This window comes from Pangasianodon hypophthalmus, chromosome 27 (assembly GCF_027358585.1).
Source record: "Pangasianodon hypophthalmus isolate fPanHyp1 chromosome 27, fPanHyp1.pri, whole genome shotgun sequence".
NCBI classification, from domain to species: Eukaryota; Metazoa; Chordata; class Actinopteri; order Siluriformes; family Pangasiidae; genus Pangasianodon; species Pangasianodon hypophthalmus.
In genome coordinates, this window is record NC_069736.1 from 13,358,410 (window position 1) to 13,385,900 (window position 27,491).

Consider the following 27,491-nt stretch of genomic DNA (forward strand, 5'->3'; position numbering starts at 1 on the left):
TATTGGTTTATAATCGCATTATCTGATATCACCCAGAAGAGGATGAGTTCTCTTTTGCGTCTGGCTCCTCTCAACTCAAAACTCCTCATGTCAGCTCAAGGAGTTTTTTCTTGCTACTGTCACTTCTGGCTTGTTCATTAATAATCAAAATCTACATATGGATTTCTGTTAAGCTGCTTTATTACAATACCTATTTTATATATATAATAAATTGAATTGAATTGAATTGAGCAAGGGACGAGGAAGCAGCAACCTCTGGCAGCTTTACAGTGGTTCTAATGGTAATGATAAACACATAGACCACTCCAAATGTAGCGAGTCTTCAGCTTCTCCAATTTCTGATCACACCAACCATTTTGCATGTTACCACGCTGACGCAGATGGAAATTTTATCCTGTTTTTCTCGGCATGACAGGATACAGAGGGGAATGGCAGCAGGGTCCAGCCTCTCTGTCTCAGTACTGTACACATGTGTGGAATCTGCTCCAATGTGCCTGTCCCATTTTTACTGGCAAGACAACAGGAAAGGGCAACAGCATTACAGGGCTTGTTTTTCAGTTACACTCGCCAATTCCACGTGGAAAAATGGCCTTGTTTGAACTTCCTCTCCTATAGGAGAAGGATTGTGACCGTTAGGTTTATTCGTATAAAGGTCTGCAGCGCTTTATGAATGGAAGCTGGCCTCAGATCAGTGCAAACTGAAAACTCTGTGTGGAAAACACAGGACCTCAGAGGAATTCTTTTAGCATTCCAGCCCTCTCATGTTAGCCACTGTGTCATGCCAGTGTTGCAAGACAAAGCTTGACTCATGGCTCCCAGCGGTCACTTATCTGTAAGCACTCTGAAGTGCAGTTAATTATGCCAGGGGTCATTTAAGAATCCACTGTACTCTAACAAACTTGCTGGCAGGTCATTGCAGAGAAACATCCACATCTCCTACTGCGACTCCAAACCTCATCCAGCATGAACAACAGATGATTTCATGTCCTTTCTCCATAATGCAGTTATACACATGAATGAAAATTTGATTCAGTACGATACAGTGGTGTCTCACTACAATACATTTTTCAATAATTCTGCCTTAGGTTTTCATTTTCACTGTCTTAAAACATTCAGTATTATGAAAGTACAATATTTGAAACCTTTCAGTATTGAGTTACAATAACAATCGAGTTGAATCTGTTGATATTGGCTGCTAAAGTCATATTCTCTTCATACATGTTTTTATTGGAGAGAACTTTTTAAATATTCTTTTAAAAATCTTAAAGACTACACACGTATAGTAACATATAAAATTATGCCATTCACTGCCTTGTATATCTCAGTGTCAGCCTCAATAGCATTAGTGTCGTGCTTTATTTACTTGGGGTATCACCACCAAGAATGGTGGCGTTTAACGGCCGGATGATTTAGTCCATGAGTCTGGAACATAAAAAGAGGGAGGCCCTTTTTTGTTTTTGTTTTTTTTTTTTTTTTTTTTTTTTTAAAAGTCCATTCAGGACTTCTCATATTTGATTTTAAAGTCTACCCTGTGACACCACCTTTAAATGGTGGCTTTCATTAGTACAAAAGCAGTTGTACAAAAGCAGCTTTATCCTTCCCATTTTGCTTTGTCCTTATTTCCAAGCATTTAGACCCTCTCTGTCTTTCCACGTGATTTGCACTGCTTCTTCCCTTTTATACTTTCTTTTGCCAATGTTTTCCCTTTCACTCTTTGTACCAAAAGTAGCCAGTTGCCATAATGTTGGAGGAACAAGGACAGTGAAGTACGAGTTTTACAACATTTTTGTGCACTCATTAAAAAATACTTTTTCATTTTACAAACGTGGTTACGTAGGTCTATTTTTGCGACTGCAGGACAGACATACTGTATACTGAGAATTCCTATTACAGCTACCCACAGCCTCATTTTGTCCAGTTACAGATGTAAAAAAAAAAAAAATCTTTAAAGTGTTACTATGGTTACACTACATTTAGATGGGACTTCTAGAGACTAGGACAGGTTATTAGGCATTATTATCAAAGTGTAATGGCATTAATTGGATTTCTGTCTCCATTGTGTGCCCACATCTAAACACTATTCCAGTTCATGCAATTGTATAATGATAATACTTCTGAAGTTCTCTAAAAGATGTTGCCTTTATGTGTATTCGTATTCAGCACAGTACTTATAGTCAGATACATGCGCTAGTTGAAAGAGTGTTTCTTTTTCTTTGTAGCGCATATAAATCTTATTCAGTTTAAGAATATTTAGAGATGGTCAAGAGTCTCAGACCAGGAATTAATGGTTCTCAAATGGGAATGACAACTACTTCAAACCCATCAGCCATCTCTGGTTGAATTTGTTCCCTTTCAAACAACCGAACGACATCTTGATCTTGAGGAAAGTGGAAAGTGGAAACAGGCGGAATTGTGTTTTGGGTGGATTCTTATCAAGCTAAAAGAGCCTTGTTGCTATGCATAGTGATTCACAAAGGTATTATTATTGGACTTAAGTGTAGGGCTTATAACCCGAGGATTTATAGACACCTTTTACCACTGTCTTGGACAAGTTTCAGCTCCGAAACTGATAATTACTTTTTGCACTTGACAAAGCATCCTTTGTAAAACTTTGCAGATGTAAAGTCTGCCTGTCTGTCTATGATACAGCTGCAATCAGAAGTCATGTTGAGGCATTCTGTAGATGTCAACACATTAGACTACACATTAAGACACGTCACTGTCTCCACATGAAGACATCACATTTCCCCCGAACTACTTTGTTTATTCCTGTTCGATCATTTAGTCATCATTTTGTTGTTTTCAGCTCTCTGTGAGCTTTGCCTTTTATGGAGATTTGAGGTCGTCACTAAATGCAAATCAGCTGTGCTGTGAACACACTTGGTAATTTATGAGCAATTGGCATTTATCAACAAACTGTATATACAATACTGTGCAAAAGTCTTAGGCAGATGCAAAGAAATGCTGTAGAGCAAAGATGCCTTCAAAAAGAATGAAACTAAATGTTTCTACATTTAAAAAATAGAGATATAAAGAGCAGTAAACAGTATTAAATGAAACAAAGTCAATATTTGGTGTGACGTTCCTTCGCTTTAAAAAAAAAAATAGTAGTCTAAGGTAGAATTTGTGCAGTTTTATAAGGAAATGAGCTGTAAGTGTTACTGAGCATCTTGCAGAAGCAGCCACAGTTCTTCTGGAGACTTTGAGTGTCTCCTTTTTTTTTGCAGCAAAACCCAGCAGCCTTCATTATGTTTTTTGTCTGAAAAGTGTCTCTTATGTAATCTGCTGCTTTCTTTACTGACATACAAACATTTTTCATTAATTTCGTGCTGGAAAACAAAGTTTGTACTAAAAAAAAATAGGGTGTCTAAGACTTTTGCATAGTACTGTCCATGAGTATGAGGTTAATCAGCATTATGGAAAACTATTATTTAAATCTGGTGGGAACTTTTAGTTTGTTTTTACCTTACAACACACATTTACATTTACTAAAAGACTGATAAATGAGGCCTACTGATCAATTTCAACAGATATCAGGTTCTAATAAACAGAAATCGTGGGCATATTAAAATGACAGGTGTAAAAAATGAAACCAAGATAAATTATGTCAGAACTTTTTCCACCCTTTATGTGAAATAACAGCGTATAAAAATGAAGCGAAAAACAATCAGAAACTTTTTTTTTTTAGGGAAAAAAAGGAAAAATAAAAAACTTACAATAACCTAGTTGCATAAGTGTGCACACCCCTAAACTAATAGTTTGCTGAAGCACCTTTTGATTTTATTACACCACTCAGTCTTTTTAGGTAAGAGTCTATCAGTATTTTCCCATTCTTTCTTACAAAAACATTCTAGAGCTACCAAATTGTGAGGGTGTCTCCTGTGCACAGCCTGCTTCAGGTCACCCCACAGATTTGTAGTTGGATTCCGGTCTGGTCTCTAGCTACGTCATTCAAAAACATTGATCTTTTTTGGTTAAGCCATTCCTCTGTTGATTTGGATGTATGCTTTGGGTCATTTTTTTGCTGAAAGGTGAAAATTTTTTTCATCTTCAGCTTACTAGCAGACACCTGAAGTTTTTGCACTAAAATCACTGGTATTTGTAGCTATTCATGGTTCCCTCCACCTTGATAAATGCCCAGGTCTGGCTGAAGAAGCAGCAGCTCTAAAGCCTGATGCTGCCACCACCATGCTTCACCGTGGGTAGGGTGTTCTTTTCATGATGTGCTTTTTTTGCACCAAACATACCTTTTGGAATTATGGAATTATTATATCTTTTTGAATTGGTCACCATAACACATTTTGCCGAATGGTTTGGGGTGATTTAGTTGAGCTTGGATGTTTTTGTGAGAAAGGGCTTCCATCTAGCCACTCAACCCTATAGCCCAGACATGTGAAGAACATGAGATTGTTGTCACTTGCAGAGAGTAATCAGTACTTGTCAGATATTCCTGCAGCTCCTTTAATGTTGCTGTAGGTCTCTCTGCAGCCTCCCTGGTAGGTTTTTGTAAATATTGGAGGGACATCCTGTTCTTGGGAATTTCACTGTGGTGCTCCATTTTCTCTACTTGTTGATGATGTCCTTCATGGTGTTCCATGGTACGTCTAATGTACAGGCTTTGTCAGCTCTTTGCAGACCATGGCTTTAGCAGTCAGATGAAACCAAGAGGATATCAAGAAAGAAAACTGTCAATAATGAATTACAGAATAATGTCAATCATTATTGACAGCTGTATGATAATTACTTTTGAACATTAGATTGAATATTATCCAGGCTGTTGTAAGTTTTTTATTTTTCCTATTTTTCTGATTGTTTTTGCACTTAATTTTTATACGCTATAATTTTACATTAAGGATGGAAAAAGTTCTGACATGACTTATCTTGGTTTCATTTTTTTTAGATCACAAAAATCTGCCATTTTAACAGGGGAGTGTAGACCATTATATCCATTGTATGATGTATAATTCAGGAGAGAGCACCCTGGTTTTGTCATTTATTAATGTGTTTAAGACAGAGGAGGAATGAAAAGCGAATGAGAATAACGATTTGTAATGGCTCCGGTCCTGACACAATCTCTGGTGAAGTGCAGTGTACTGACAGATATGGATGCACAACGCAAGCTAATTAATCAGGCATTGAAAAAATCCACCCACTCACAAACATGTCAGTGAAAGTGTGCAAGAGTAGATACTATAATATTTATATAAGTACTGAATCTGCAAGCAAGATAACTGATATACAGACTGTGGCTAAAAATAACTAGTATTGCTTATGATATGATATGACATGATACAATACTATGGATTACGGAAGTGTTGGCTCAGACCACTTGGTTCCCGGGACCTTTTATGTCATATGAAATGTGCAGAGTGAATACTAAATAGCCAAATGATTAACATGAGATGCAGAGAAAGGCCTTGTGTAATAAATTATCATGACAGAGAGAGAAAAAGAGAGAGAGAGAGTTATTTGTGTAAATTTACTTTAATTTATTTCCTTTCTGTCTGTGTTTTCATACAATTTGTCTCACCATGAGAATGACCCATTCTTTCTCTGCTAATTGCCCAGTGTGTTGGCACTTTTTGCCCTGAAGCACAGCATTTTCTTTGTAAGCCCCACACACTGTTGTAGAACATTCTCTACACTGCAGGAGCTTTGCCATCAGCCGTAACAAGAGCCCTGTGTTTCTGTTTGCTGATAGTTCTAAAACCACCAATAAAACCTTTCACTATACAAGTGTACACATGGGGCTTGTGTTACCCGAGCCACTTTTCTGGACACATAGGCTGTGTGACTTTCTAGTGTCACTCGATGCCCGTTGTATCTGCTGAGGTGTTGTAGTTGTAGTACAAGAGGCAGTGCCTGGTGGCCCTTTGAATGCAGTGATACAAAACATTTTCACTGTTTTAGTCACTGACTGTACTGAATGAATAACCTCTAACACTAATACTTTGAAATTAAAGATGTCATTGTCGGATAGACCAAGTGACCATGACCAATTAATCTCTTTTGAATGGTGGTTAACTTAAAAAAAAAAAAAAAAAAAAAAAAAAAAAAACAGTCAATGTCAAATACAGTGTAATCAAAATGAGCACAAAATTGGCCCTGCTTTCTGGGTGGAAAGGATAGCATTACTCAATCACCTGTCAGAGTGACTGTGAGGTCATGTAGGTGGAAGAGAGCAGTTTCTTCCAAGTATGTTCAGATGCCCTGTAACTTAGCATGAGTTGCAGTTTGAAAAAATGCCTGGTGGCTGGCTTCATATGTCTCAGAGAAAGCACATACTTGCCTTCAAACTCCCTGGTCAATTGCTGTCGTTTGACAGGGGCGTCCTAGCTAGTGGGTGGGAATTGGTAAATGGGCAAATTAGGAGAACTGAGTTACAAGTCAGGAAAAAAAAATTCAGCAACATGAATTCATTGATGATCAAGGCATAAACGGTAACTCTTACTTTGTTTCCCTGTAGGTATCCAATCAACCAAAAAGTCAGGAATACCTGCTCCACGGGATATCCCCCAGACCATTTCCAGAGACCGCACTCCACTAAGAGACCAGCTAAGGACCCCATCTACCAAAAAGATGATCCCCAGCGCTAGTACCTCCAGCCTGTCTGCGCTTGCAAAGCATTCCCGCAGTTCTGTCAAGTCAAAGGTAGAAGCCGAGAATGCAGACAGGGCCCTTCTGGAGTGTCAGGTTAAAGAACTGCTAGCTGAGGCCAAGGCCAAAGAATTTGAGATAAGCAAGTTACGGATGGAGCTTCAAAGGTGCAGAGGGAAAGGCTCTCCACAAGAGGCTGGCACACCAGATGGGACATCAGAACGGGAACAAACTGAGGCAAATTCCACAGATACGCAAACTTTAGTTGAGGAGATGAAGGAGAAGAACAGGTGCTTTCAGAAAGAGTTGTCTGCCTTGCAGCAAGAGAATCAGACTCTAAAGGAAAAACTTATATTGTTGGAGAACTCTCCAGTCTCCTGCGGTAACACCATCACTAATTCTACATCATTAGCAAGTCCAACCAAACCCTCTGTTAATGGGGTTGTACCAGAGATTAGCAGCCCCAAAATGGCAGCAGGTAGTCCAATTAAAACCTCTGTTTCATCTGGTAGTGACATTACCAAAGGGACTCCGTCTCCGGACTCCTCCGAGTTTGAGAAGATCCCATCATGCTCCGATTCAGTCAGTAGCATCACCAAGGGCATTGCACCAAGCCCCAAGGAACAAGATCTATCACTGCAGGGTCTCACAGAGCGCATTCAAAAAATGGAGGAGAGCCACCACAGCACAGCAGAGGAGCTTCAGGCCACTCTGCAAGAGCTAGCTGACCAGCAGCAGGTCGTTCAGGAGCTCACAGCAGAGAACGAGCGCCTGTCTGAAGAGAAGAGTCTTTTGCAGACCTCCCTCCAGCAGCAGAGGGAGCGTGTGGAGCTCTTGGCACAGAAGAATGAGACCTTGCTCCAGAGACTCCGAGAGCAAGTCCAAAGTCAGGAAGTGGAGGCCTCCCGCGCGTCCAGGGCTGCAGAACTGGAACAGCGTCTGGCTGAGCAGGTGGAAAGCTCACGCTTTGAGAGGGAGAAACTGGTGGACATTCAGCAGCAGCTCACAGGGAGTCTAAGAGCTTTGGAAAAAGAGCATCAGGAGGCCCAGGCGGCTGTGAGAGGCTTAAAAGACGAGCTGGAGATCCTCCAGCAGCAGCTGGAAAGAGAGAAGGAGGCAGGAGCGGAGGCAACAAGGCTAGCAGTGGAACAGCGTCAAGCTATGGAGGCTCTGAGGGTGGAGAATGAGTGCTTGAAGGCCCAGGTGGAGACAGAGAGGCAGAAGGTGTTGGAGCTGAATGCAGTCCAGAGTGCTAGCAACAGCACAGAGCTGCAGGCCTTACTGAAAGCCGCACACACAGACAGAGACAAACTGGAGCTCAGCTGCACTGAGCTGAAACAGGAACTGCTGCAGGCTCACAAGGACATCGAGCACATTCAGGGTTTGCTCAGTAAGGTATGTCTCTCAGCTGTCATCCTTAACTATCTTTACAACATAGGCTCAGTGCTTCAGGACATGTATTATTACTATGCTTCATTTCCCAGAAATCCTAGAGTGTAGGATATCATTGTCTATCAAGCAATGGTGATGTGCCCATTAGGCTCCTTGACTTGTCCCCTTCTTGTCACTTTATTCTCAGGATGTTCTTTAACCAAAATCCGTTCTTACTGCACCTTCACTAAAACATTTGTTATTGCATAAAGGAGTAGATTGCCAATGAAACACCAATTTCCAGTCAAATGAATATGTTTTATTATATTACTATTTCAAATTAATAGACTGGAGCAAATTACTCCTTAATTAATAATCATATATTATAGCATATATAATATATCATATATTTATTCCCACATTTATTTCCTCCATCCTAGCACTCTAGTAAAATAAGATGTTTCTAAGACAAAGGATTGGATTAAATTATGAGGTGACAAGGCAAGCCTGATGCTAAATTAAGGTGGTACTTCAGTCCAAGGTTACTTTATGTTTGTGACTCTGATGCACACTCACACTGATTTAGCATACTGGGTGTGGAAATAACAAAAGTTTCATCACCAAATATATTTGGCCAAAAAAACAACAAGCACTTCACTTCAATTTGACTTCATAGCATTTTTAACATAACAATAGACATGGTCACAAAGCAGCTTCACAGAAATCCAGATGTAGGGCCCTGATGAACAAGCCAGAAGTGTCAGGGGGTTTGTTTGTTGCAGTGTTGCCCAGCTGTTATCAGAGTGACATTTACTGAGTTAATGTGTGACAAGTGTGAGAATACATTCCAAACAGATTATCTTATCAACAGGCTAATTGTGGTATAACAGTGTTAGGTGGTATAACTAATTGTGGTATTATAATGTTAGGTGGACAAAAGCAGCAATAAAAGTTCACTTCAGGTATGGTGTATAGCCTGCACATTTGGTTGCTTAACTTAAATGGGGACAAAACCATCTTTTCTTTGTTAAATATTTACACAATAACACTAATACAGCACATCACTTAATAAAAAACTTACATTTAGAACGATTAATAGTTTTTACCAGAACAGCTGATAGATGCTGATTTCTCATTGCAAAAGATTTCTCAATGTTTAAAGAGTTTATGGGTTCAAGGTTCTTTTTTACCTTGTAGTTTTTGTGATTTGTGTTTTTTTAAGAGAAACTAATTCAAGGCAAACATGCTATGGTTTATGCAATGCTAAAAAAACAAATAGTCTAATAAATTAAATATTGATACTTGGGATTTGATATTCTGCTCAGTGATTTTTGGAATTCAGCCTCGAGTTTGGCCTTGAGGTTTCATTTTGGTGCATCACTTGACATGTTAGTCCATGTGAGCAGAGGTCTGATGGATATCATTAGCTTTTGCACACACATACGCTGCACGCACACACACACACATACGAGCATTACAGCATGAACACCTATACTGTTAACCTTTTGTATCACGTGAATGTTTTTTACACGTGGCTGTATAAGAATATGTTATGGCCTAATTATTGTTTATTTGCACAGGGTCAGGCGTGATATTTTGATGGTTAAAAAGCAAACAGCACTTTGTGTTCCCCTTCTGAATCGATCAGATGTCTGTTTTATTCTCTTCTGTTATGAGACGAGGCAAAAGTTGTTCAGAAATTTAAGTGTAGTTCACGTTCTTCAGTGTTTGGTCATGGACTGCATGAAAATTACAGAGGGTCTTCCATAAATTCCCTGTTATTACCTCTTTGGCAATTGTATTGTTGTTCTGGTTATATGGTTGAAAGTCCACATCATCCATAAGAATTAAAAGATATATATGCGTGACAGTTGTGAGTCCTGTACCTCGAGAACCTCATTAGCACATAATAACTGTCCCTCTTTTAGTCTGTCCTCTGACTAAACTGCTGCCAGGGAGCCAAACCCTGTGGCTTATTCCTCGTTCTCCTGCGGAGGCCGTCAGTGTTCTATAACAAGAGCAATCCAAAATCCATTTAGGCTAAAAATTCTACTGTTCGGAAGGATAAGGCCATGGGGATTCAGGAGTTATGATCTCATGGCTGAAGGATGGTTTTATTTGCTTCTCCAACTGTGATGTTACTAATTTCCTGGCTCATGCCATAACACAGAGAAGGGGGTAGTTCATCTGGTTTCATTAAACTGAGTAGTCACGGCTCTGCATTAGTACATTCTAGCTCTAGTATTGATCTAGGTTTTTGCTTCTAATGTTAAGTTAGGAGAGGCAAAGGGACATGTGTTTCCTCTTCACATGAAGGCTGTTTTTGACAGTTTATCCCAAGCCATGTTAATTGGGTGGGTACGATTTCTTATGAGCAAATTAGCAAACAGATTAGCTAAGCTCAACTCTGCTGAAAAACTAACTGGAAAGTTATACAGACTCGTGTTCATGTTAGTGAGACACGCATAACTTTACATGCAGTGCTACAGGAGAACAATTCCACTCATAGCCAAATTGTTAAGCAAAGACTAGCTGCCATTTTGTTAATGGTGCAAACATGCTGTGTCAGGAGACAGTAAGAACCATGGCTACATAAAGTTGTGACCTTGATATGAATTTGACTAACTTAATGTTCTGTTAGTGAATGTTTGCACTTCCCCTATCTCTATTAATGCACTTAACAGGCTATCTAGCTGTTCATACTTCTATTATGTTAGCTACCACTTAACTTAGTTTATTAGGTTATCAATCAAAAGATGGGTCTTTGCAAAAACATTGGAACCTCTGGACTTTATTATTTGTTCACCACTGAAAAGAAACTGATTATCAATAAAGAAGGTGCAGAGAATAGCGTGGGACTTCCCAAAAACCTGCCAGTAGCAGATTGGTGACTCTAAAATTTCCCATCGATGTAAATGAGTGTGTGAATGTGTGTATGCATGGTGGGCCACGATGGACTGGGATCCCACCCGGGGTGTGTTCCTGCAATCACGCCCAGTGTTTCTACTGCCATCCTGACCAGAATAGCAGTTACTGAAAATAAATGAGTGAAAAAAAGTAAGAAAAGGAATTTACGTTGCAACTTTCAAGAGGCAGATAGAGGAAAAGAGGAGGCAGAAAAAGGGAGATTATAACTTTTTCTAAAGCCAGTGTGTAACAAATATTTCTACCACCATCCTGTCTTCAAATTACTACTTCTCTCCATTAAATCAGATTCTTGGTGTTAAAACCAAAAGAGGATATTGAGAGGCTTAAAAAGCTTGAGCACAGAATCTGATTAAAGCACATCTTGAGCGTTTCTAATTATCGAAGACTATTGAAATATCCGAGACTGTATTCGAGCACAGCACAGAGTAGTACATAGTACATATTATTTGAAAAATCTTTTATATTTGCAGTCCTACGCAGATATTTTTACAATATTTCCTCAGATATTGACATGGACAAAAATTTTCACAAGTATACAGCTTAATTTTCATATAAATGAGAGGGAAGTAGCCTATTTCATGTTTTGGTCTAATGCAACAGGAGATGGAAAGTCGTGTTACTATGAACAACTGAAAATATTTACAATGACAATGAGTTAATATGTACACATGCATTGTGTGGTTTGCCTGGAACCCATTGTGTTGGGTTCATTACCTGTAAGTGTACACTTTCCTCAGTGATTACAGTGAACACCAGAGTCAGCCACCTCAAACACATTGTAACATCAGTTATGTATCAGTTACACCCCTTATTGGTTATACCCCTATTAAAATTTGGAATTCAAATTAGGAATTGAAATGACGAACTTTTATCTTTTTTAAATTTTTAACAGACAGTAATATGACTTCAATGACTTATTAAACTACTCTCAAACTAAAAACTGTTCATTCTAAATAGGTACAGACTACAGAGGGAATTATGTGCGTGTGTGAGGAAGAGGAGAGAGAGAGAGAGTGTGTGTGTGGGTGTGCGTGGGTGGTTGGATGTGGTCACATGCTCCACCCTAAAGCTCGCTTGCCCAAGTATGCCCATTCATTCTGACCTAATGAAAATGTATTACCATGTGAGATACATGGCGGCGCCTCCTGGGTGAAACAGTGAAAGAAGAGAACAATAGAGAGGAGGATATGGCATGGAGTTCAAACATCCCACACGTGGTGGATGGCCAACAGTTGAAATCTTACCAAGAGGTATAATGGCAGAATAAATTCCAAAGAATTAACATTAATTGGGATAACATTATGGACTTTGCGCTTTGTTTCTCTTTGGTAAAATGGAGAGCACTGACTGAACGACCATGTTACTGAGTAGAGAGAGACGTGGATGTCAGGTCATTTATAAGCTTACTCTTCGTATGTGTGTAGTTTGTTGGTCTGTGTCGACTTTATAGTAGAATTAGCACAGGTCCCAATGCACGATGATCAGCCAGAGGCAGACTGTGGGCTTCCTTCTCTTTATGGCCTCACTGTATTATGGTCAGCCAGAGACAGACACAATGACACAATGGCTTGTTTGGTTTTTTTGTTTGTTTGTTTTTTTTTTTACCTTTTTACAAAGATCATATATGGGAGGAATGTATCAGGTTTGCTGGTTTGATTTAATAGTTGTATAGTTTAAGACTGAGGTTACAGGCCAAAAAAAAAACCTGAGTGGTACCAAGGCAAAATTTCTCTCAGTTGAATGATTCAGTTGAATCATCTTGTGTGTGCACAGGCTGAGGCAGAGCAACAGAAGCATCAAGAGAGATTGGAGTCGCAGGAGCAAGATCACAAAGCTAGCATGCTTGCTCTGGAGGAGAAGAGCAGAGATGGCGAGAACCAGATCAAGGACCTTAAGGAGACGATTTTTGAGCTGGAGGACCAGGTGGAGCAGCAGCGGGCAGTTCAATTACACACCAACCAAATCATCCTGGACCTAGAGAGTATGAAGACCATCTCTCTTTCTTTGTCTTTTTCACTGTTTTTCCTTTTTCTCTCTAGCTGCTGTAAAACCATGAAAATATGAGAACTGTCTCTCGCAGGCTGGAGGCTGTAATAAGCATAGCTTTCTCTCAGTCATGTTTAACACACTGTAACAGATGAAATAAATTGCCTCAGTGTGGTGGTAGCTCAGAGGTGTACACGCTGGAGTCTGGATGGACTGATACGCTGAGCTGAACTCTCACTGTTATTGTCCTTTCTCAGACATTAGCCATTTCTGCTTAATCATTTGTATGCCAAGCTTTAATGCTCTTCCTCTAACCAACTTAATATATGCAGTATAGCTGTTTATCTTTCTTGTCAGCTCAGAGTTTTACACAAATAGCATTCGTTTTATTGACCGAGCAACATTTTGCAACCTCTAGCATAGCCATTAGTGGTGTCTGAGAGCAGTGTATCTCAAAACTGCCCAATCATTTTTCTGCCATTAATTCAAATGAAAGTTCATGAAAGCTTGCACAGTTGAAGTGAACACAACATTCTTACCTGCAGTTCTATTTGGTTTCCATTTTTCAGGTCAAATCAAGCGGTTGGAGGAACATAAGTCTGAGCAGGAGAAGCAGTTGAAAGCCATGAGCAAACAGATGAAGGTAGGTATTCTCAGAAAGAGTTTTTCAGCAAATTTATAAGTTTGCAGTCATCATCAGGGGTAAGCATTCAGAGCTAGGCCTTATACCTTGAATGTTTTGTTACTAGCGTCGTATGTTTCAACTGCGTTCACTTTTAACATTCCATTACGAAGATTGCGTTGCAGCATCCCAAGTACCATCAGTCTTAATCTAGGATTTTCCCCCTGGTTCTGTCATTAACCATGCCAGCATTAGCATACTACTGTTGTGCATAGTATATTAAACAGTCTGCCGCTAAATCCCTGCCAAATTTAATTATTAATTGAATTAATTACATCTAATTAACAAAGAAATTTACTCAACCTATAATTACCAAGATTTAAATCTACAATTAACTGTTGCTGATGTAGGACCACACTCACAGGGGTGGAGGAACCATAAATTAATTAGCTAACCCACAAGTCAAGTGAAAGCTCTAATTAAAAACATTCTGCAGCCCTGCCCAGAGGTTCAATCTCATCTGTTTTTTGCCTTAAATTGCCTGAAAATTAAACAAAAAAGGAAGTCTCTACCAGGATCCTATGCCACCAGATACCACTGCAGAGGCTATCTGGGCTAAGAAAGATGTCTGCTTTATACAGTATTCAATGCCAGCTTTATCAGGTGTCACTTTTGATAAACAATCCTAAACAATACTGATAAATAGTACATTTTGAAAATTAATTGCATGGAAGACTGCAGTTTCATTACTCATCAATCAAACTCTTTTGTAGAATTGTAAATTGCATGTAGAAGCATGTGTAGCTAATTGGAATTTGCAGAGTGCCAATTTGATCCAGCAGGTGTTATTGTGTTGCCGTGTGTGTGTGTGTTTTAGGACGAGACACAGGAATGGCGGCGTTTCCAGGCTGACCTGCAGACGGCTGTGGTCGTGGCGAATGACATAAAGGTGGAGGCTCAGCAGGAGGTGCGAACGCTGCGCAGACGGCTGCAGGAGGAACAGGAGCGCAGCACCAGGCTGGCTGCAGAACTCGAGCACATACAGGGGGCCAGGTACAGTAAAACTCCCGAATACTGTAGCCGCTCTTCTCAGCTCAGCAGCTCCAGTCAATAGCACTACCTTACTGTGTCTGTCTTCTGAAACATTGGTGCTCTGAAAATGTTTGGGTTCAGATGTATGGTCTGTCCTCTGGGCAGGACAATTTATATGATTTTTTTTTATTATTATTATTAATATCAACCAATTATATAGCTGTTCATTAAATAGCAGTTCAGTTTTGAACTCAAATCTTACATCCATTATAACATTTTTAGTACCTAGACTATCCTCATCCTTAGGACAAATTCAGTTGTGGGATTTCAAGGCTTATATGTCCAGGGATTTCTACTAAACTCTACGGACAAACAACAAAGTCACAGGAAATGACCCAGCCGCAAAAACCCTCTGCTGCTTTTATATGCTCTGCTCTTTACCAAATTCTGTACTGTCCTCTCTCAGATCTTTAAGGCAATGCAGTCTGAAAACTGCTCTATAAAACGTCTGCTTACTATGGTCACTTATTTATAAACTCTTTTAAAAAGGGATTTGAATTTTAAGATTTGAAAGATTTAGTATTTAGCATTGCTTTATATGCAAAGGACATCACAAGATACAATATCATACTAGTGTCATTAATTATTGCTTCAGATTCATTTTTATGTATTTACCCATTTACATAATATTTACATTTAATCAGAGGCTTTCATACACTAAATAATAAGGCTCACATGTTCCAAAAGTTTAGAAAACTAGGAAGCTAGCTATTGTTATAGACTTGTGTTAGGTGACTAATAGTTGGACAGAGGATCTTAATTATTTGAATGTGGCTTTTTTGCCTTTGACCATGTAAAAATATACAAACACTATTTGAGCACATGCACATGCATTGCACTGAGTTTTATGCAATCAATCCTGCACTAGAACGTGTAAAGCATATAGTCCATAGTGTGTTGAATAATCAGTAGAAATATGCAAACCATTAACACTGCTTGTCACGTGTACACATCTGATCTGCACTCTTGGTGTGCAGGGAGAGTTGATATTAGTATAAAAATCTGTGCAGGCAGATACGCAGCTGGATTCAGGGCCTGGATTAAACTACATAATGAATGAGACTAGGCTGAGTTTCAGAGTGGGAGACAAGTCTCTGAGGTCACAGGATTGTATTTGTATGAGTGGTCCTGTAGTACGTGTCCTACTCCCTGCTGTGTGTCCTCTCCTATCCTGCTGGATGTTTTCGCTGTGTCTCCTGCATGAGTCTGCTGAACAGTAGCATTTTAATTTCATTTACAGTTTATTTCACTGTCTCTCCCTTAACAAGCCACTCCAACTCTTTGATTTCCTGTTGCATTTCCTGTAGGTCTCATAATCTACGGGTGCAGTCAATACGTTTTATCGAATACTGATCTAAGAGTTGATTATACATGTGATCTTTTTTTTCAGGTTTGTACCAGATAAGTATGGCAGATCAGTATTCGATAAAGACGTCTTGGCTTTTAGGATTGTAGTTAAGCAGAAACAACAATATCACATCTGCTAAATCGTATGAGTATGCTGAAAAAACTGTAGTGACCATACATTTTGTAAGTCTCTGGGTTGCCAGATCATTAAAGATCTGCACATACCTGTATTTTACTCTCCCCGCTGCACCCAAACGGACTAGCCGATGTACCTCGCTATCCCCTCTTCCTCAGACGCTCCCTGAGGTCGCTCTCTAAAGGATTTTCCTCAGACATGGCCACCTTTATATAACACCCAGGTGAGTGTACTGCTAGTGACAGCCAAGCTCTCATACTAAATGAGTAGTGAATGGATGGATCTACCAGAGTGGAAGAATTAATGACTGTATTTAAGAGCTTGTGTGCTGATCTGATTATCTCCTGCCTCTGGCCCTAATGTCTGAATGGTTGTTCTTTCTGTCCTTTATTTGAATGTGCTGCCAATTTTTGTTTCCTTTTTTGCTTTGCTTTGTTTGGAGTGCCTATTATTTCCTCTTTCCACCTCTTGGTATTTGGCGCCACCAGCAGTTTGTGGCAGTTACTGCACTCTTCATGAACATTTTCTAGAAAGCTTGAACTTAAATACAAATCTCTTTATCTTTTATTACAATGCCTGTGTAGTTTGCAGAATTCATTTAGATTAAACACAGTGCTAATGTGCATTTCAGACATGCATGATAATGGAATGAGCATCTGACCCGGTGATGTGGCCATTCATAATGGCATAAGGTGTTAATTTCTGTAGTTTTTTTTTTTTTTTTAATAAGGTACATATCAGATCCCAGTTCATTTGGACATCTTTTTCTCCTTTGTGTTTCAGAATCACTGCTGGATCAGCGTTTGAGAGCACCAAGACGGCAGTGGAGGGATGATAAAGAATACAGTATTATACTCAGATGACCAAATGACAGTATTATATAATTTATATATATATATATATATATATATATATATATATATATATATATATATATATATATATAAAATGTGTGTGTATCAGTATTGCTGTAATAAACATTAGCATGAATCTTTAACCACACAAATACTTATTTGCATAAAACACTTAATGAAATATTTATTTGCAGAAAGCAAGGCTGGATTTTTAAAGTTGGATCGCACATATATCTCAAATTTACTTTTTAAACTGTACGTACCAAATTAATGGGTATCACGCTTATACTGTAATTCACCTCCTTCTGTTGTTTGGTAATTTGGCTTTAGCCTGAGCTAAACTATGAATACATCAAGTATTGAACAGATATTCAATGTTGGATTAAAGGGATGATGAAGGAGTAAAATGAACAGATATAATTTATCTGTTATACTCAAGTTCTTTTTTTTTAACAGGTAATATAATGTGTAGCCTTGGAAAGAATTGCATTACAACTAAACTGGCACTTTCTGAGTGCATGTGTGTGTGTGTAGGGGGGTGTCATGTATTCCTCAGTTACAATGACCTGATGGTTTGCTTTAATTCTAATATAATTTACCATGACTTTTAAGACTTTTTGAGTCACTGTAATTGTTACAGTCCAGCTTGATTTGCCTTGAGGCTTTACACACTGTACTGTTCATGCTTTCTCTGAGTGTTTACATCAGCAAGTATTCGCCTTATTCATTTGATTTAATGAGTGTGTGTTTTTTTTTTTCTTAAAAGCTCTGACAGTAAAGTTTCAGGTAATCTTCAAGATGTAAAGAATTTTATGCCTTTACTTTAAATAATCATTATGAAATATCATTTAACAACGTGTTTGCTAGTAACCACTAGATGGCACAATGAGATTTAATTTAAGAGGACATTTCTAATAGAGGTTGTTTTTTTGTTTTTTTTTCCTCAACAAAAACTGGCTCTTAATTGTTTTTATGACAGTATGACAGTATGATGTCTTCTCAACTTGGAAACACTGAACAGTCTTTCAGAGATCTGTAATGAAATACTTTACAGCCATTTTAACTCAGGTTTCAATAAGCCATGTACTGCAAAAGCATACAATATTCTCTCTTGATTTTTCAACCATATAGCACTTACTGCTTTGAAACTTTCAGGATATGACCGAACCGGAACTATGAGTGTACAATCATTCAGAGAACGCATTTAAAAATTCCTGATTGTGCAAAGCTTTAATTTATTTGCATTTTAAACCACTGTTACTGTGACATGTTCACTGATGACAAAAATGCTGTTTACTTGGATCATTTAATGTTATTAATGTATGATGATTCAACTTTTTATCTTGACTGTTAATAAATTTGGTGTTAATAAATCACTTTGTTATGGTTCTATACATGGCTGTGTGTGGGTGTGTGTGTGTGTGTGTGTGTGGTTTATTTTTTGAGCACTTCCTCTGGGATTTGACTTTTGCTTTCCCATGTTTCAAGACATCCATTTACAGGAAGCCATATGTGATTGTATTGGCTTGGGGCCAGTAAAGAAAGTTGAGGTTTGCAAAGTGTGAAGATGTTTGTGATTACTAATAAGGGCGTAGCCGCTTGGGAATAATCCTAGATGTCAAATATATTTTGTCGTAGTTCAGTAGTTCAATTTAAGCAGCAACATTCCTTCCACCATCCAAAATCTTCCGCTTTGCATTGCATCTGTATTTGTGTGATTGACAGGTCACGGATGGAGGAGGGGACTCTCTCAGACTCAGACAGCAGTCCTCAGTGGTGTGGAATTGCTATGGCCCAGAATGCACCTGGTAATGAGAGTGAAAGCAGCACATCTTCAGAGCCAGGGGCAACTGTCAAATCCCTCATCAAGTCCTTTGACACAGCTGTTAAGAGTGAGGACTTCCATTTTCTCAGTTTCTCTTCCCTTTTACTCCTTTAAACTTTTTCATCTCTTTCCAGTTTGCACATATCTGGACGTCATCTATGTTGTTTACACTGTCCTAGTCAGCGGGGTAGATCTGCATGGGTTCCTTCTGAAAACATCTGTATCTTCTCAAACTCTATCACTCAGGGGCGACTCTGATTACTGAATCCAGCTCAGTTTTTTTTTTTTTTTTAATCAAACTCTCTGTAGGAGGAAATGAGAACTGTTGTGGTTAATTTTGAGAAGATAAGCCCAAAAGATTAGAGAGTTTATTTAATGCTCTTGTTATAATAAGACAAAGAGTCTCGTTCATGATGGCTGTAACAATTCATCTTGAAGGCATGTAATCATGGCGCTTTTACAATGGCCTCATGAAACATGGTCCAAATGGCTGTCTGGCTGCATTTATCCGGTAATGAATCAGTGCTGCTGGTCAGGACAGAGGCTCCACAGGACTTTAGAACGGTGTGTTTTATAGGAGTGTCCCTACACGAGTGTCAATTTGTACTGTAAATTTTATCGAACTTGTTTTTACTCCTTTTAGATGGACCTGCCAGTACAGTGCAGATACCTACGTCTCCCAGAAGCCCCCTGAGCGGAATTCCTGTCCGCACTGCTCCTGCGGCTGCTGTCTCACCCATACAGGTGCTACAAATCCCACAATACATAAGAGTGTGTGTGGTTTTTTTTTTTTTTTTCTTCAAATTACTGAACGAAAACTCTTTTTCCTTTATCACAGAGGCCTTCATGTATCAAGCCTCTGTCTAAAACCCTGGAAAGAAGAATCAATCTTGTGGATTCCTCTCACTCAGGTACTAATAAAGTTTTTATACCACAGCACTGTTGGTATAAAAATTCTCATATCTGATTGATCAGAAGGTGTTGATTAATATTCTACAGCAGCAGCTTTGATAATAGTGCTGGCTATAATTCAAATCACAGGTTTACTGTAATGTAATAGTTTAATACATTATCGTTTCTATAGTAACAGCTGCAACAGGGACTTCTCTGGTGAATGCTCCACATAATCTAATTCCAATAATAAACAGATTAAAACATGTTGTCTAAGAAAGAAAAATATCTAATGATTTATATGGTGACTTTGTCTGTAAGGAGAAGTTTATTTATGAAAGGAGTCTCATCAATTTGTAACAGTTTTCCACCACAGGAGAGTCCTCAGAAAGGGGATGGCACTTTTTTCCGGGTTCTCTATAACAAAAGTTGAGGTTTTTGTCTTATTAATTTCGAGGGACAAAAAAGAGGATGGTGAGGGAACTAGTGTTTATAGCTTCTATAACGTAAGTGCTAACTTTTTTCCCCAAAGGTTCCACAACATTAAATGTAACTATAAATGAATAGAAAGTATGATCAATAATAAATTAACAGTCGTAACTGTTGGCAAATTACTGTGGTGTAAGAGGAATAAAACACTTTTTTAATCACTTTTTTCAACTGTTATTGAAAATTAATCAAACAATACTACAGCAGTGAACACAGTTGTTTTGTGTCATAGAAGTCTAGTGTGCTTGTCATATCACACCCTTTAGCAGGCAATTTGAGACATGACTCATTCTCAGCTGTCTTTCCTCACATGTTCTCTTTCATACAAATGCTGAATGTAAACCATACATTCATAACTTGAATGTACTAAAATGAAATCACGGTACTGTCAGAAAAAGTTCAAAAAATCCCAGCTGCATACAGCAGAGAGTAACTTGTCATGAGAGTGTGTTGAAGTATCACTTGAACAAATATGACTAACTATGGGAGGTTTGATACATCATTAGTCAGACTCCATTTTTGTCTTGCTTGGTTTTTTTTGGTCATCTTTTTGTTCTGCATCTGTAACTCCTGTCAGCTTCTCTGTCTCATTTTCAGTTGATGAGTTGAAGCCCTCGTCTCTGATGAGAAAGAGTCCGTCCCTCGAGTCAGTCATCAAGACTCCAGCTGCGTTAAGCAGCAGAACATCCTCATTCACTTACAGCCGGGCCAACAGTAAGCTCAAGTAAGCAGGGCGCATCTAGACACACACACACACACACACACACACACACAATGCTAGGCTGACATTCGTACACCATCACACCAAAACTGCCACCTGTAAACTCCAGGACATTTACATAACATATAGCTGCTAAATTAGCTCCTTACTGAACTCTGGTAGGCAGTTTATAATTTTTTAAACTCTTCCTAATGTCCACTAGAGGCACAAAAGGATCAGTTCATCACTAGAATGGTTTAAAAGCTTTCTCTTCCAGTGAGCAGTGACAATATAATCTGTAAATATAACATTACAGCAGGATCCAAACATTCAGAGGCCACTATCAAGGCGTTTCAGTAATTCCAAAAACTAAAATAATTTTGCCAAATCATATGTCATTCTTCACTAACATAAGTCAAAAGCTTGTCATTATGTTCTGAAAGGAATACTCAAGCATTTTTCAACAAAATGTTTATCTACTGCGTCTGTGTCTACCAGAGACACTCATTGCAACACATTTCCCTGTACTGAGAAAAGAACAAAAACCTGTTTTACTTAAAATATTTCTGGGAGCCTAAGGGAAGTTGATGAATTCCGTGATAAAATGTTTTCAAATATGGAACAGTACAATGGCAGTTCAAGTAGGCCGTAGAATATGAAACACATAAGGGAACATCTTAATAAAGCTGTTATGTAGTTTTATCTAGCATTTCAACACTGGAGCAACACACTGAAAAGCTGTAAGATTAATGATTTCATGCAAAATAACTCAGTAATTGATATAATAAAACATAACCAGAAATTCTTCCCTCTGAGAGGCTGAATTGTACAGAATTTATCCTAATGTTACAAATACTTTAACTATATTTGTAGTGGCACAAACACTGGTACCATGACAAGAAAATTACATGTTCATGCTATACATTATTATTATTATTATTATTATTATTCATAATAAGCAGACAAATAGGCTAACATTCACCTGCATTTTTTTTCCTTCTCTCATTCATCAACCAGAGAAAGATAAAAACTTGTTATTGACTTTCTCTAAACATAAGTCTCCTGCCAGCACAACACATGATCACCTTGTGTTTAAACTTTATTTATTTATTTATTTTTTTTGTGAGATAAAAATAACTTTTATGTCCCACGGGAAGAGGAAACACCATAGCTCATACCCAAATGTTGGCCAACGATATGCTGACTTTTTGTCAAGTGCACAAACACATGATGCTGTTACATTAGGAACTTTTTAAGAAAAGGGGTAATGACTGTAGCTGAGTCGTTCCCTACGTGGGAATTTATGTACTTAACTAGCTAACTAGGTTGCCATACATTATTACATTACGTTAGATACTATTGGTGGGATAGATAACCAATTTTTAAAATAAACCATCTGGCCCAATAAATGCTCTTAGACTTACATTATAAGTGATTTAAATGAGTGTAAATGAGTCCTCCATTATTTTTTCAATACAGGGAAATGTTCAGCTTTTGAGTAAGAATGAGCCTTAAGTGGTATTTGGAGTAGAAATGACAATACTGTACATTAGAAGCTTTTATAAGTTTGCTTTTGAATACTGAATAAAATATATTGAATGAAATATCTGGTATGATGACAGTTTGACAACAGTTTTGAAGCAGAGTGTGTACAAATTTGTCATTCACATACAATATATTTCAATTCTGTACAATTTCTCAAGCAGTTAATAATGGATTTGTCTTCATGAATACAAGCCGAGAAACTGAACATTTTGATAAATGAAGCACATTAACGTACTTTGTGAACTCATTTTACCACTGCTGCATATTATTACAGATATACTGTACATGCAGTTCAAGAAGACTCTGTGCACACACTGTGATTTCTAAGAGCAATGACCTTGGTGTCTTCAACACTTCCCACAAAGATCACACATACTTATTATTTTTCATCCTGTCACGCTCTAAAGCGCACGTTTTCACTCTTACATCAATAAAAGGAGGGAGCAGTTGGCACAGAGGGCGCACATACAGTACTGTGCAAAAGTCTTAGGCACCCTATTTTTTTTAGTACAAACTTTGTCATAGATTTTTATTTTCTGACTTCTACATTATTGATTCAGTACAAAAACATTTTAGATTTCCAAACATTAGTTTTCCAGCACAAAATTAAATGTTTGTATGTCAGTAAAGAAAGCAGCATATTACATAAGAGACACTTTTCAGACAAAAAAAGCATAATGAAGGCTGCTGGGGTTTTGCTGCAAAAATAAGACGCAAGTACGACAGTCAAAGTTTCCAGAAGAGCTGTGGCTGCTTCTGCAAGATGCTCAGTAACACTTACAGCTCATTTCCTTATACAACTGCACAAACTGTACCTGAGACTACTACTACTACTACTTTTTTTTAAAGCAAAGGAACATCACACCAAATACTGACTTTGTTTCTTTTATTACTGTTTACTGCTCTTTATATTATTTTTAATGTAGAAACATTTAGTTTCATTATTTTTGAAAGCATATTTGCTCTACAGCATTTCTTTGCATGTGCCTAAGACTTTTGCACAGTATTGTACACCTGGACACACAAGCTCTAACTCTATCATAATATACATGATGAACACATTCATGTATCCATTAGGACACACACACACACACACACACACACAGAGAGAGAGAGAGGCTCACACGTTCATAAATTCAAATAAGCTTCCTTTAAGTGCACTTAAACATCTACAGATGCTGTGTGAATGACAGTGTGTGTGTGTGTGTGTGTGTGTGTGTGTGTGCGTGTGTGGGTGTCCCTGGTGTCAGTGTGGAAAGAACAGACCCTCTGGCCGCTCTGGCGCGGGAGTATGGGGGATCTAAGAGGAACGCTCTACTGAAGTGGTGCCAGAAGAAAACAGAAGGCTATCCGGTAAGGAGCACAGGCTGTAACCTCTTCCCCTCACATCACCCTTGCTCTCTCTCTCTCTCTCTCTCTCTCTCTCTCTCTCTCTCTCTCTCCCTCAGTTATTTTGTTCTAAATATTCACACAAGAACTACTCGCAGTCACATTCATGCTTTTGATGCTAACAAACAATTTATTTTCGATCACTTAACCCTAAGTGCAAGTCAAAAATAATCTATGTGAAATTACATAATGACGAGGATCATCAAATTCTCCCTGTGCTTGAGAACAAAGCCATTAACAGGGAAACTGTGTGAAATCATTAGCAGTGCCATTGTATTTCAAAGCGGAGCTGTGTACATTTATTAGCGTTTAGGTCTATAGTTTGGCAGCTGTGCTGTTTCTGCACTTTATGGTGTGTTAGGATTTGTTCCCATGACTCCTCATGTGCTAATAGCCTCGATAAGGCCGAAGGGGATTAAAGCCGAGCCTCTAACATCTTCACGTGTAAGAGCTAAAGCGCTTAGCTCCACTAATAGTCTCCTCTGGTAAACAAAGATGGGTATGTATGTATGTATGTATGTATGTATTATGATTTCTTCCTTCCTGCTCCCCTTTTCCATCATGATTATATTAGAGGATAAATAGATGTTTAGGTCGATGGCTAAGAATAACTGCTATTCTTTGTGAGAAAAAAAAAAAGAAGAGGAATTCCAGTAAGATGATTTTGCTCTAAGGCAGACTGCCCTGAGAAAGGTTCAGTCATCTTTTGCATGCTCTGGAGATTCTATTCTTTCATAATGTCACGTCACTCTAGTTAGTGGGTTTACCAGATCACAAGACAAATGTTTGCTTAACATCTGTTTACTGTTATATGCTTCATCGTGTTTTAATTAATGCGTTGTGAGATTTTCCTGTTTGCTTAAGAAACAGGGCACTGAGAGTAGTATGTATAAGCATGGAACTTAGTATACAGATTTTTTTTTTTTTTTTTAAAAAAACGTCCTCACCTTGTCCTCACCTTGTCCTCTTACCTAGTCTCACCTATAAAAGGTGTAATAGTCAGTCCTGCTGGTTCTGGAATGCAGTAAGGAGATTAAGCTAATAGTTGGGGTTTTTTTTTCATTATCGACCATAATTAAGCTTATTTGCTGGTGCATTTTTTCCATGTGCGGCTTTGTAATTAAAGTCTCACTTAGGAGTCAGAGTCTTTCTCAGCTTCTCAATGAAATCCAGTGTTGCTTGCACTAAGAACATGAAATACTGAACTTAGCAGAGGAAGGTAAGAGACATACAGATAAAATAGGTTAGTGAGTGTGTAGGTATGAGTCACTTCCTGCTGAATTTGAAAACACTTCACACGTTTTTTTTTTTTTTTTTTTGCAAGTGCGGAAAATGCCATTGTCATCGTTGTAATTGGCTTTTTTTTTGGTGGTAGCTGGGGGAGTTTCATGTACACAGCCTCACTACAACCAATAATAAGTCACATTATACCTGGGGGGAAAAAAGCAAATGCAAGCATGGAGAGCACCAGATTACATTAACCTTTAACTTTAATAAAGACCATCTGTTACAGTCTGTCACGTGCTCAGTCCATTTACAGCTATTCCTCTTCATATGCCTGATTTGAGCATACGTCTCAAATTAAAGTCAAAAGGCACAGAGATAAGAAAGCAGAGATTAGGAATCTGGAGAACAGTTGTGGCCTCGGGCCGGCTCTCCTTTCACACTTGCTCACTTGAACCAGAACTCAACCTGTGCTGAGGAAAAGGTCAGAGCATTCGTCCATGACTCTGTCATAAGGGTCATTAGCTGTAAGATTATTCCCTCTCACACTGATGCCTAATAGCTTGAACAGGGACCTGGACAGCCGCTAATTGGCATCTAACATGCAGAGATTGACATCACAGTGCTGCTCTACACACTCCTCTCTACGACGATCAACAATTTCTAAGCATGCGTGTGTGCGCATAGACATAACAGACTTATTCAAATCATTTCTTCTTCCTCCTGTTGTCAGGGTGGGGAGAAGACAGACAGAGAGATGTGCCCATACTGTATCAAAAGCTTATTTAATAAAAGTACAAGATTAAATTTAGAATCATCTGAGACGGTGGCGCAGTGCGTTCTCTGGTTTCCTCCAACCTCCAGTGGGTGGACTGGCTAAGATAAATTGCCCCTAGGTGTGAATGAGTGTGTGTGTGTGTGTGTGTGTGTGTGTGTATAGTGTCCTGTGATGGAATGGTGTCCCATCCAGGGTGTATTCCCGCCTCACACTCAGTGTTCCTGGGATAGACTCCAGCTCCAGTTTAATTAATAAACTTTTAGCAAAGTGGAATAACATGAAAACTACAGACTAAAAAAATCAATCTGAACACAATTTGAAAACATTTGTTAATAGAAACGGGATATTATATAATATTGAGAGAAGGTTCAAGCAGAACCTCTTCAGGAAGCTAAGAATCCTTATACCTGAGTGCTGTTTATATTAATGCACTCATTCTAATGCATTGTTGTTCTATTGTAACAGCTTACACAGGGACTTGTAGCCTGGACATGCCACATAATCTAAGTCTAATAATAATGAGATAAAATATGTGTTATTACTAAACAAAGAAAAGTGTAATCATTGTTATGGTGAAATCTTCTGTAAGGAGATGATTATTTAACATTTAGGTTTGTAACAGCTTTCTGCCACTGGACTGTCTTAAGGACTTCTGGTTTCTCGGTAACATGGCAAGCTGCGTTTTTTTGTGTGTTTGTTAGTTTGTTTGTATTTTCTTCCATGATTTCTTTCATATCCTGTGCTCATGCTATAATTAATGATTGACTTTGTACAAACTCTGTAATAAACTGTTTGACATTTAAACCCGCAAATGTAAACAACTTCTGTATGACTCATCGGACATTACCGTTCTTTCTTTTTTTTTTTCGGAACGCACACATTGACAAGTGCTTCCTGTCTTCCTCTCAGCATAAAGTTGATATTAAAGCTACTTATTAGGTTAAATTATATAGAAGATGGCAGCATCAGTCAACAACACACACAACTCTACTAATGTTGCACTTGGATCAGAAGAGGTGTGGATCAGATGAAGCTTTACTGTAGTCACCTGACTTGGAGTGAGAGAGAGAGAGTGAGAGAGAGAGAGAGAGAGAGGGCACACAACTCATGCCATTCTCTTTAGTCAGCTCATCAAATCAAAGGCTAGGGTGATTTCATGTGATCACATCAGTAAAGAGCAGTGAAAAATTAAGCAAAAGGATGTACTGGAACATCGCTTTAGATATCTATCTGTCTGTCTGTACGAGTGTTTTTATCTCTCACGATCCCTGAGCAAAACACTGAATCATCAACGAGATTTATACTGCTTCAGTTTGGTTGTGTTTACTGCCTGTCAGAATACTCACATGTTATTTTAATGTACTGTGTTTTCTTTGTCATTTATAGTTTGATGCCAACAATCATGTCAGGGTCACTGGCAACCTGGCTGTTGTAGCTTGGTCATGTATGATTTATGATTTGTGTGAGTGTGTGTGTGTGTGTGTGTGTGAGAGAGAGAGAGCGATCATGGCAGATGCATTGCACCTAGAGGACCAAACCAGCCACCCTATCACAGGCAAATTGACAGAAGGTAAATAACAAAGTGAGGCAGGCTTGACCAAGGCTATAATCTACATTAAGGTTTATCCCTCCAGAAATGGAGACACGGATACACACACAAACACATACACACACACACAAACAAAACACTACCTGCCCTTAGTGCATTAGCAGCATG

At 38.6% G+C, this 27,491-nt stretch overlaps 1 protein-coding gene across 8 annotated transcripts in view; it reads left to right on the plus strand.

The window, feature by feature from the left end:
- specc1 (sperm antigen with calponin homology and coiled-coil domains 1) overlaps positions 1 to 27,491 on the plus strand; it is an 88,243-nt gene that overhangs the window by 43,818 nt on the left and 16,934 nt on the right. For all 8 annotated transcript variants that reach the window (XM_053230608.1, XM_053230610.1, XM_053230612.1 and 5 more), the window contains 9 exons: positions 6,467 to 7,992; positions 12,670 to 12,877; positions 13,452 to 13,525; positions 14,382 to 14,557; positions 18,659 to 18,825; positions 19,402 to 19,502; positions 19,597 to 19,669; positions 20,736 to 20,862; positions 23,634 to 23,736. In XM_053230608.1, the coding sequence (XP_053086583.1) occupies positions 6,467 to 7,992; positions 12,670 to 12,877; positions 13,452 to 13,525; positions 14,382 to 14,557; positions 18,659 to 18,825; positions 19,402 to 19,502; positions 19,597 to 19,669; positions 20,736 to 20,862; positions 23,634 to 23,736 (2,555 nt within the window). The remainder of the gene's footprint in view (positions 1 to 6,466; positions 7,993 to 12,669; positions 12,878 to 13,451; positions 13,526 to 14,381; positions 14,558 to 18,658; positions 18,826 to 19,401; positions 19,503 to 19,596; positions 19,670 to 20,735; positions 20,863 to 23,633; positions 23,737 to 27,491) is intronic.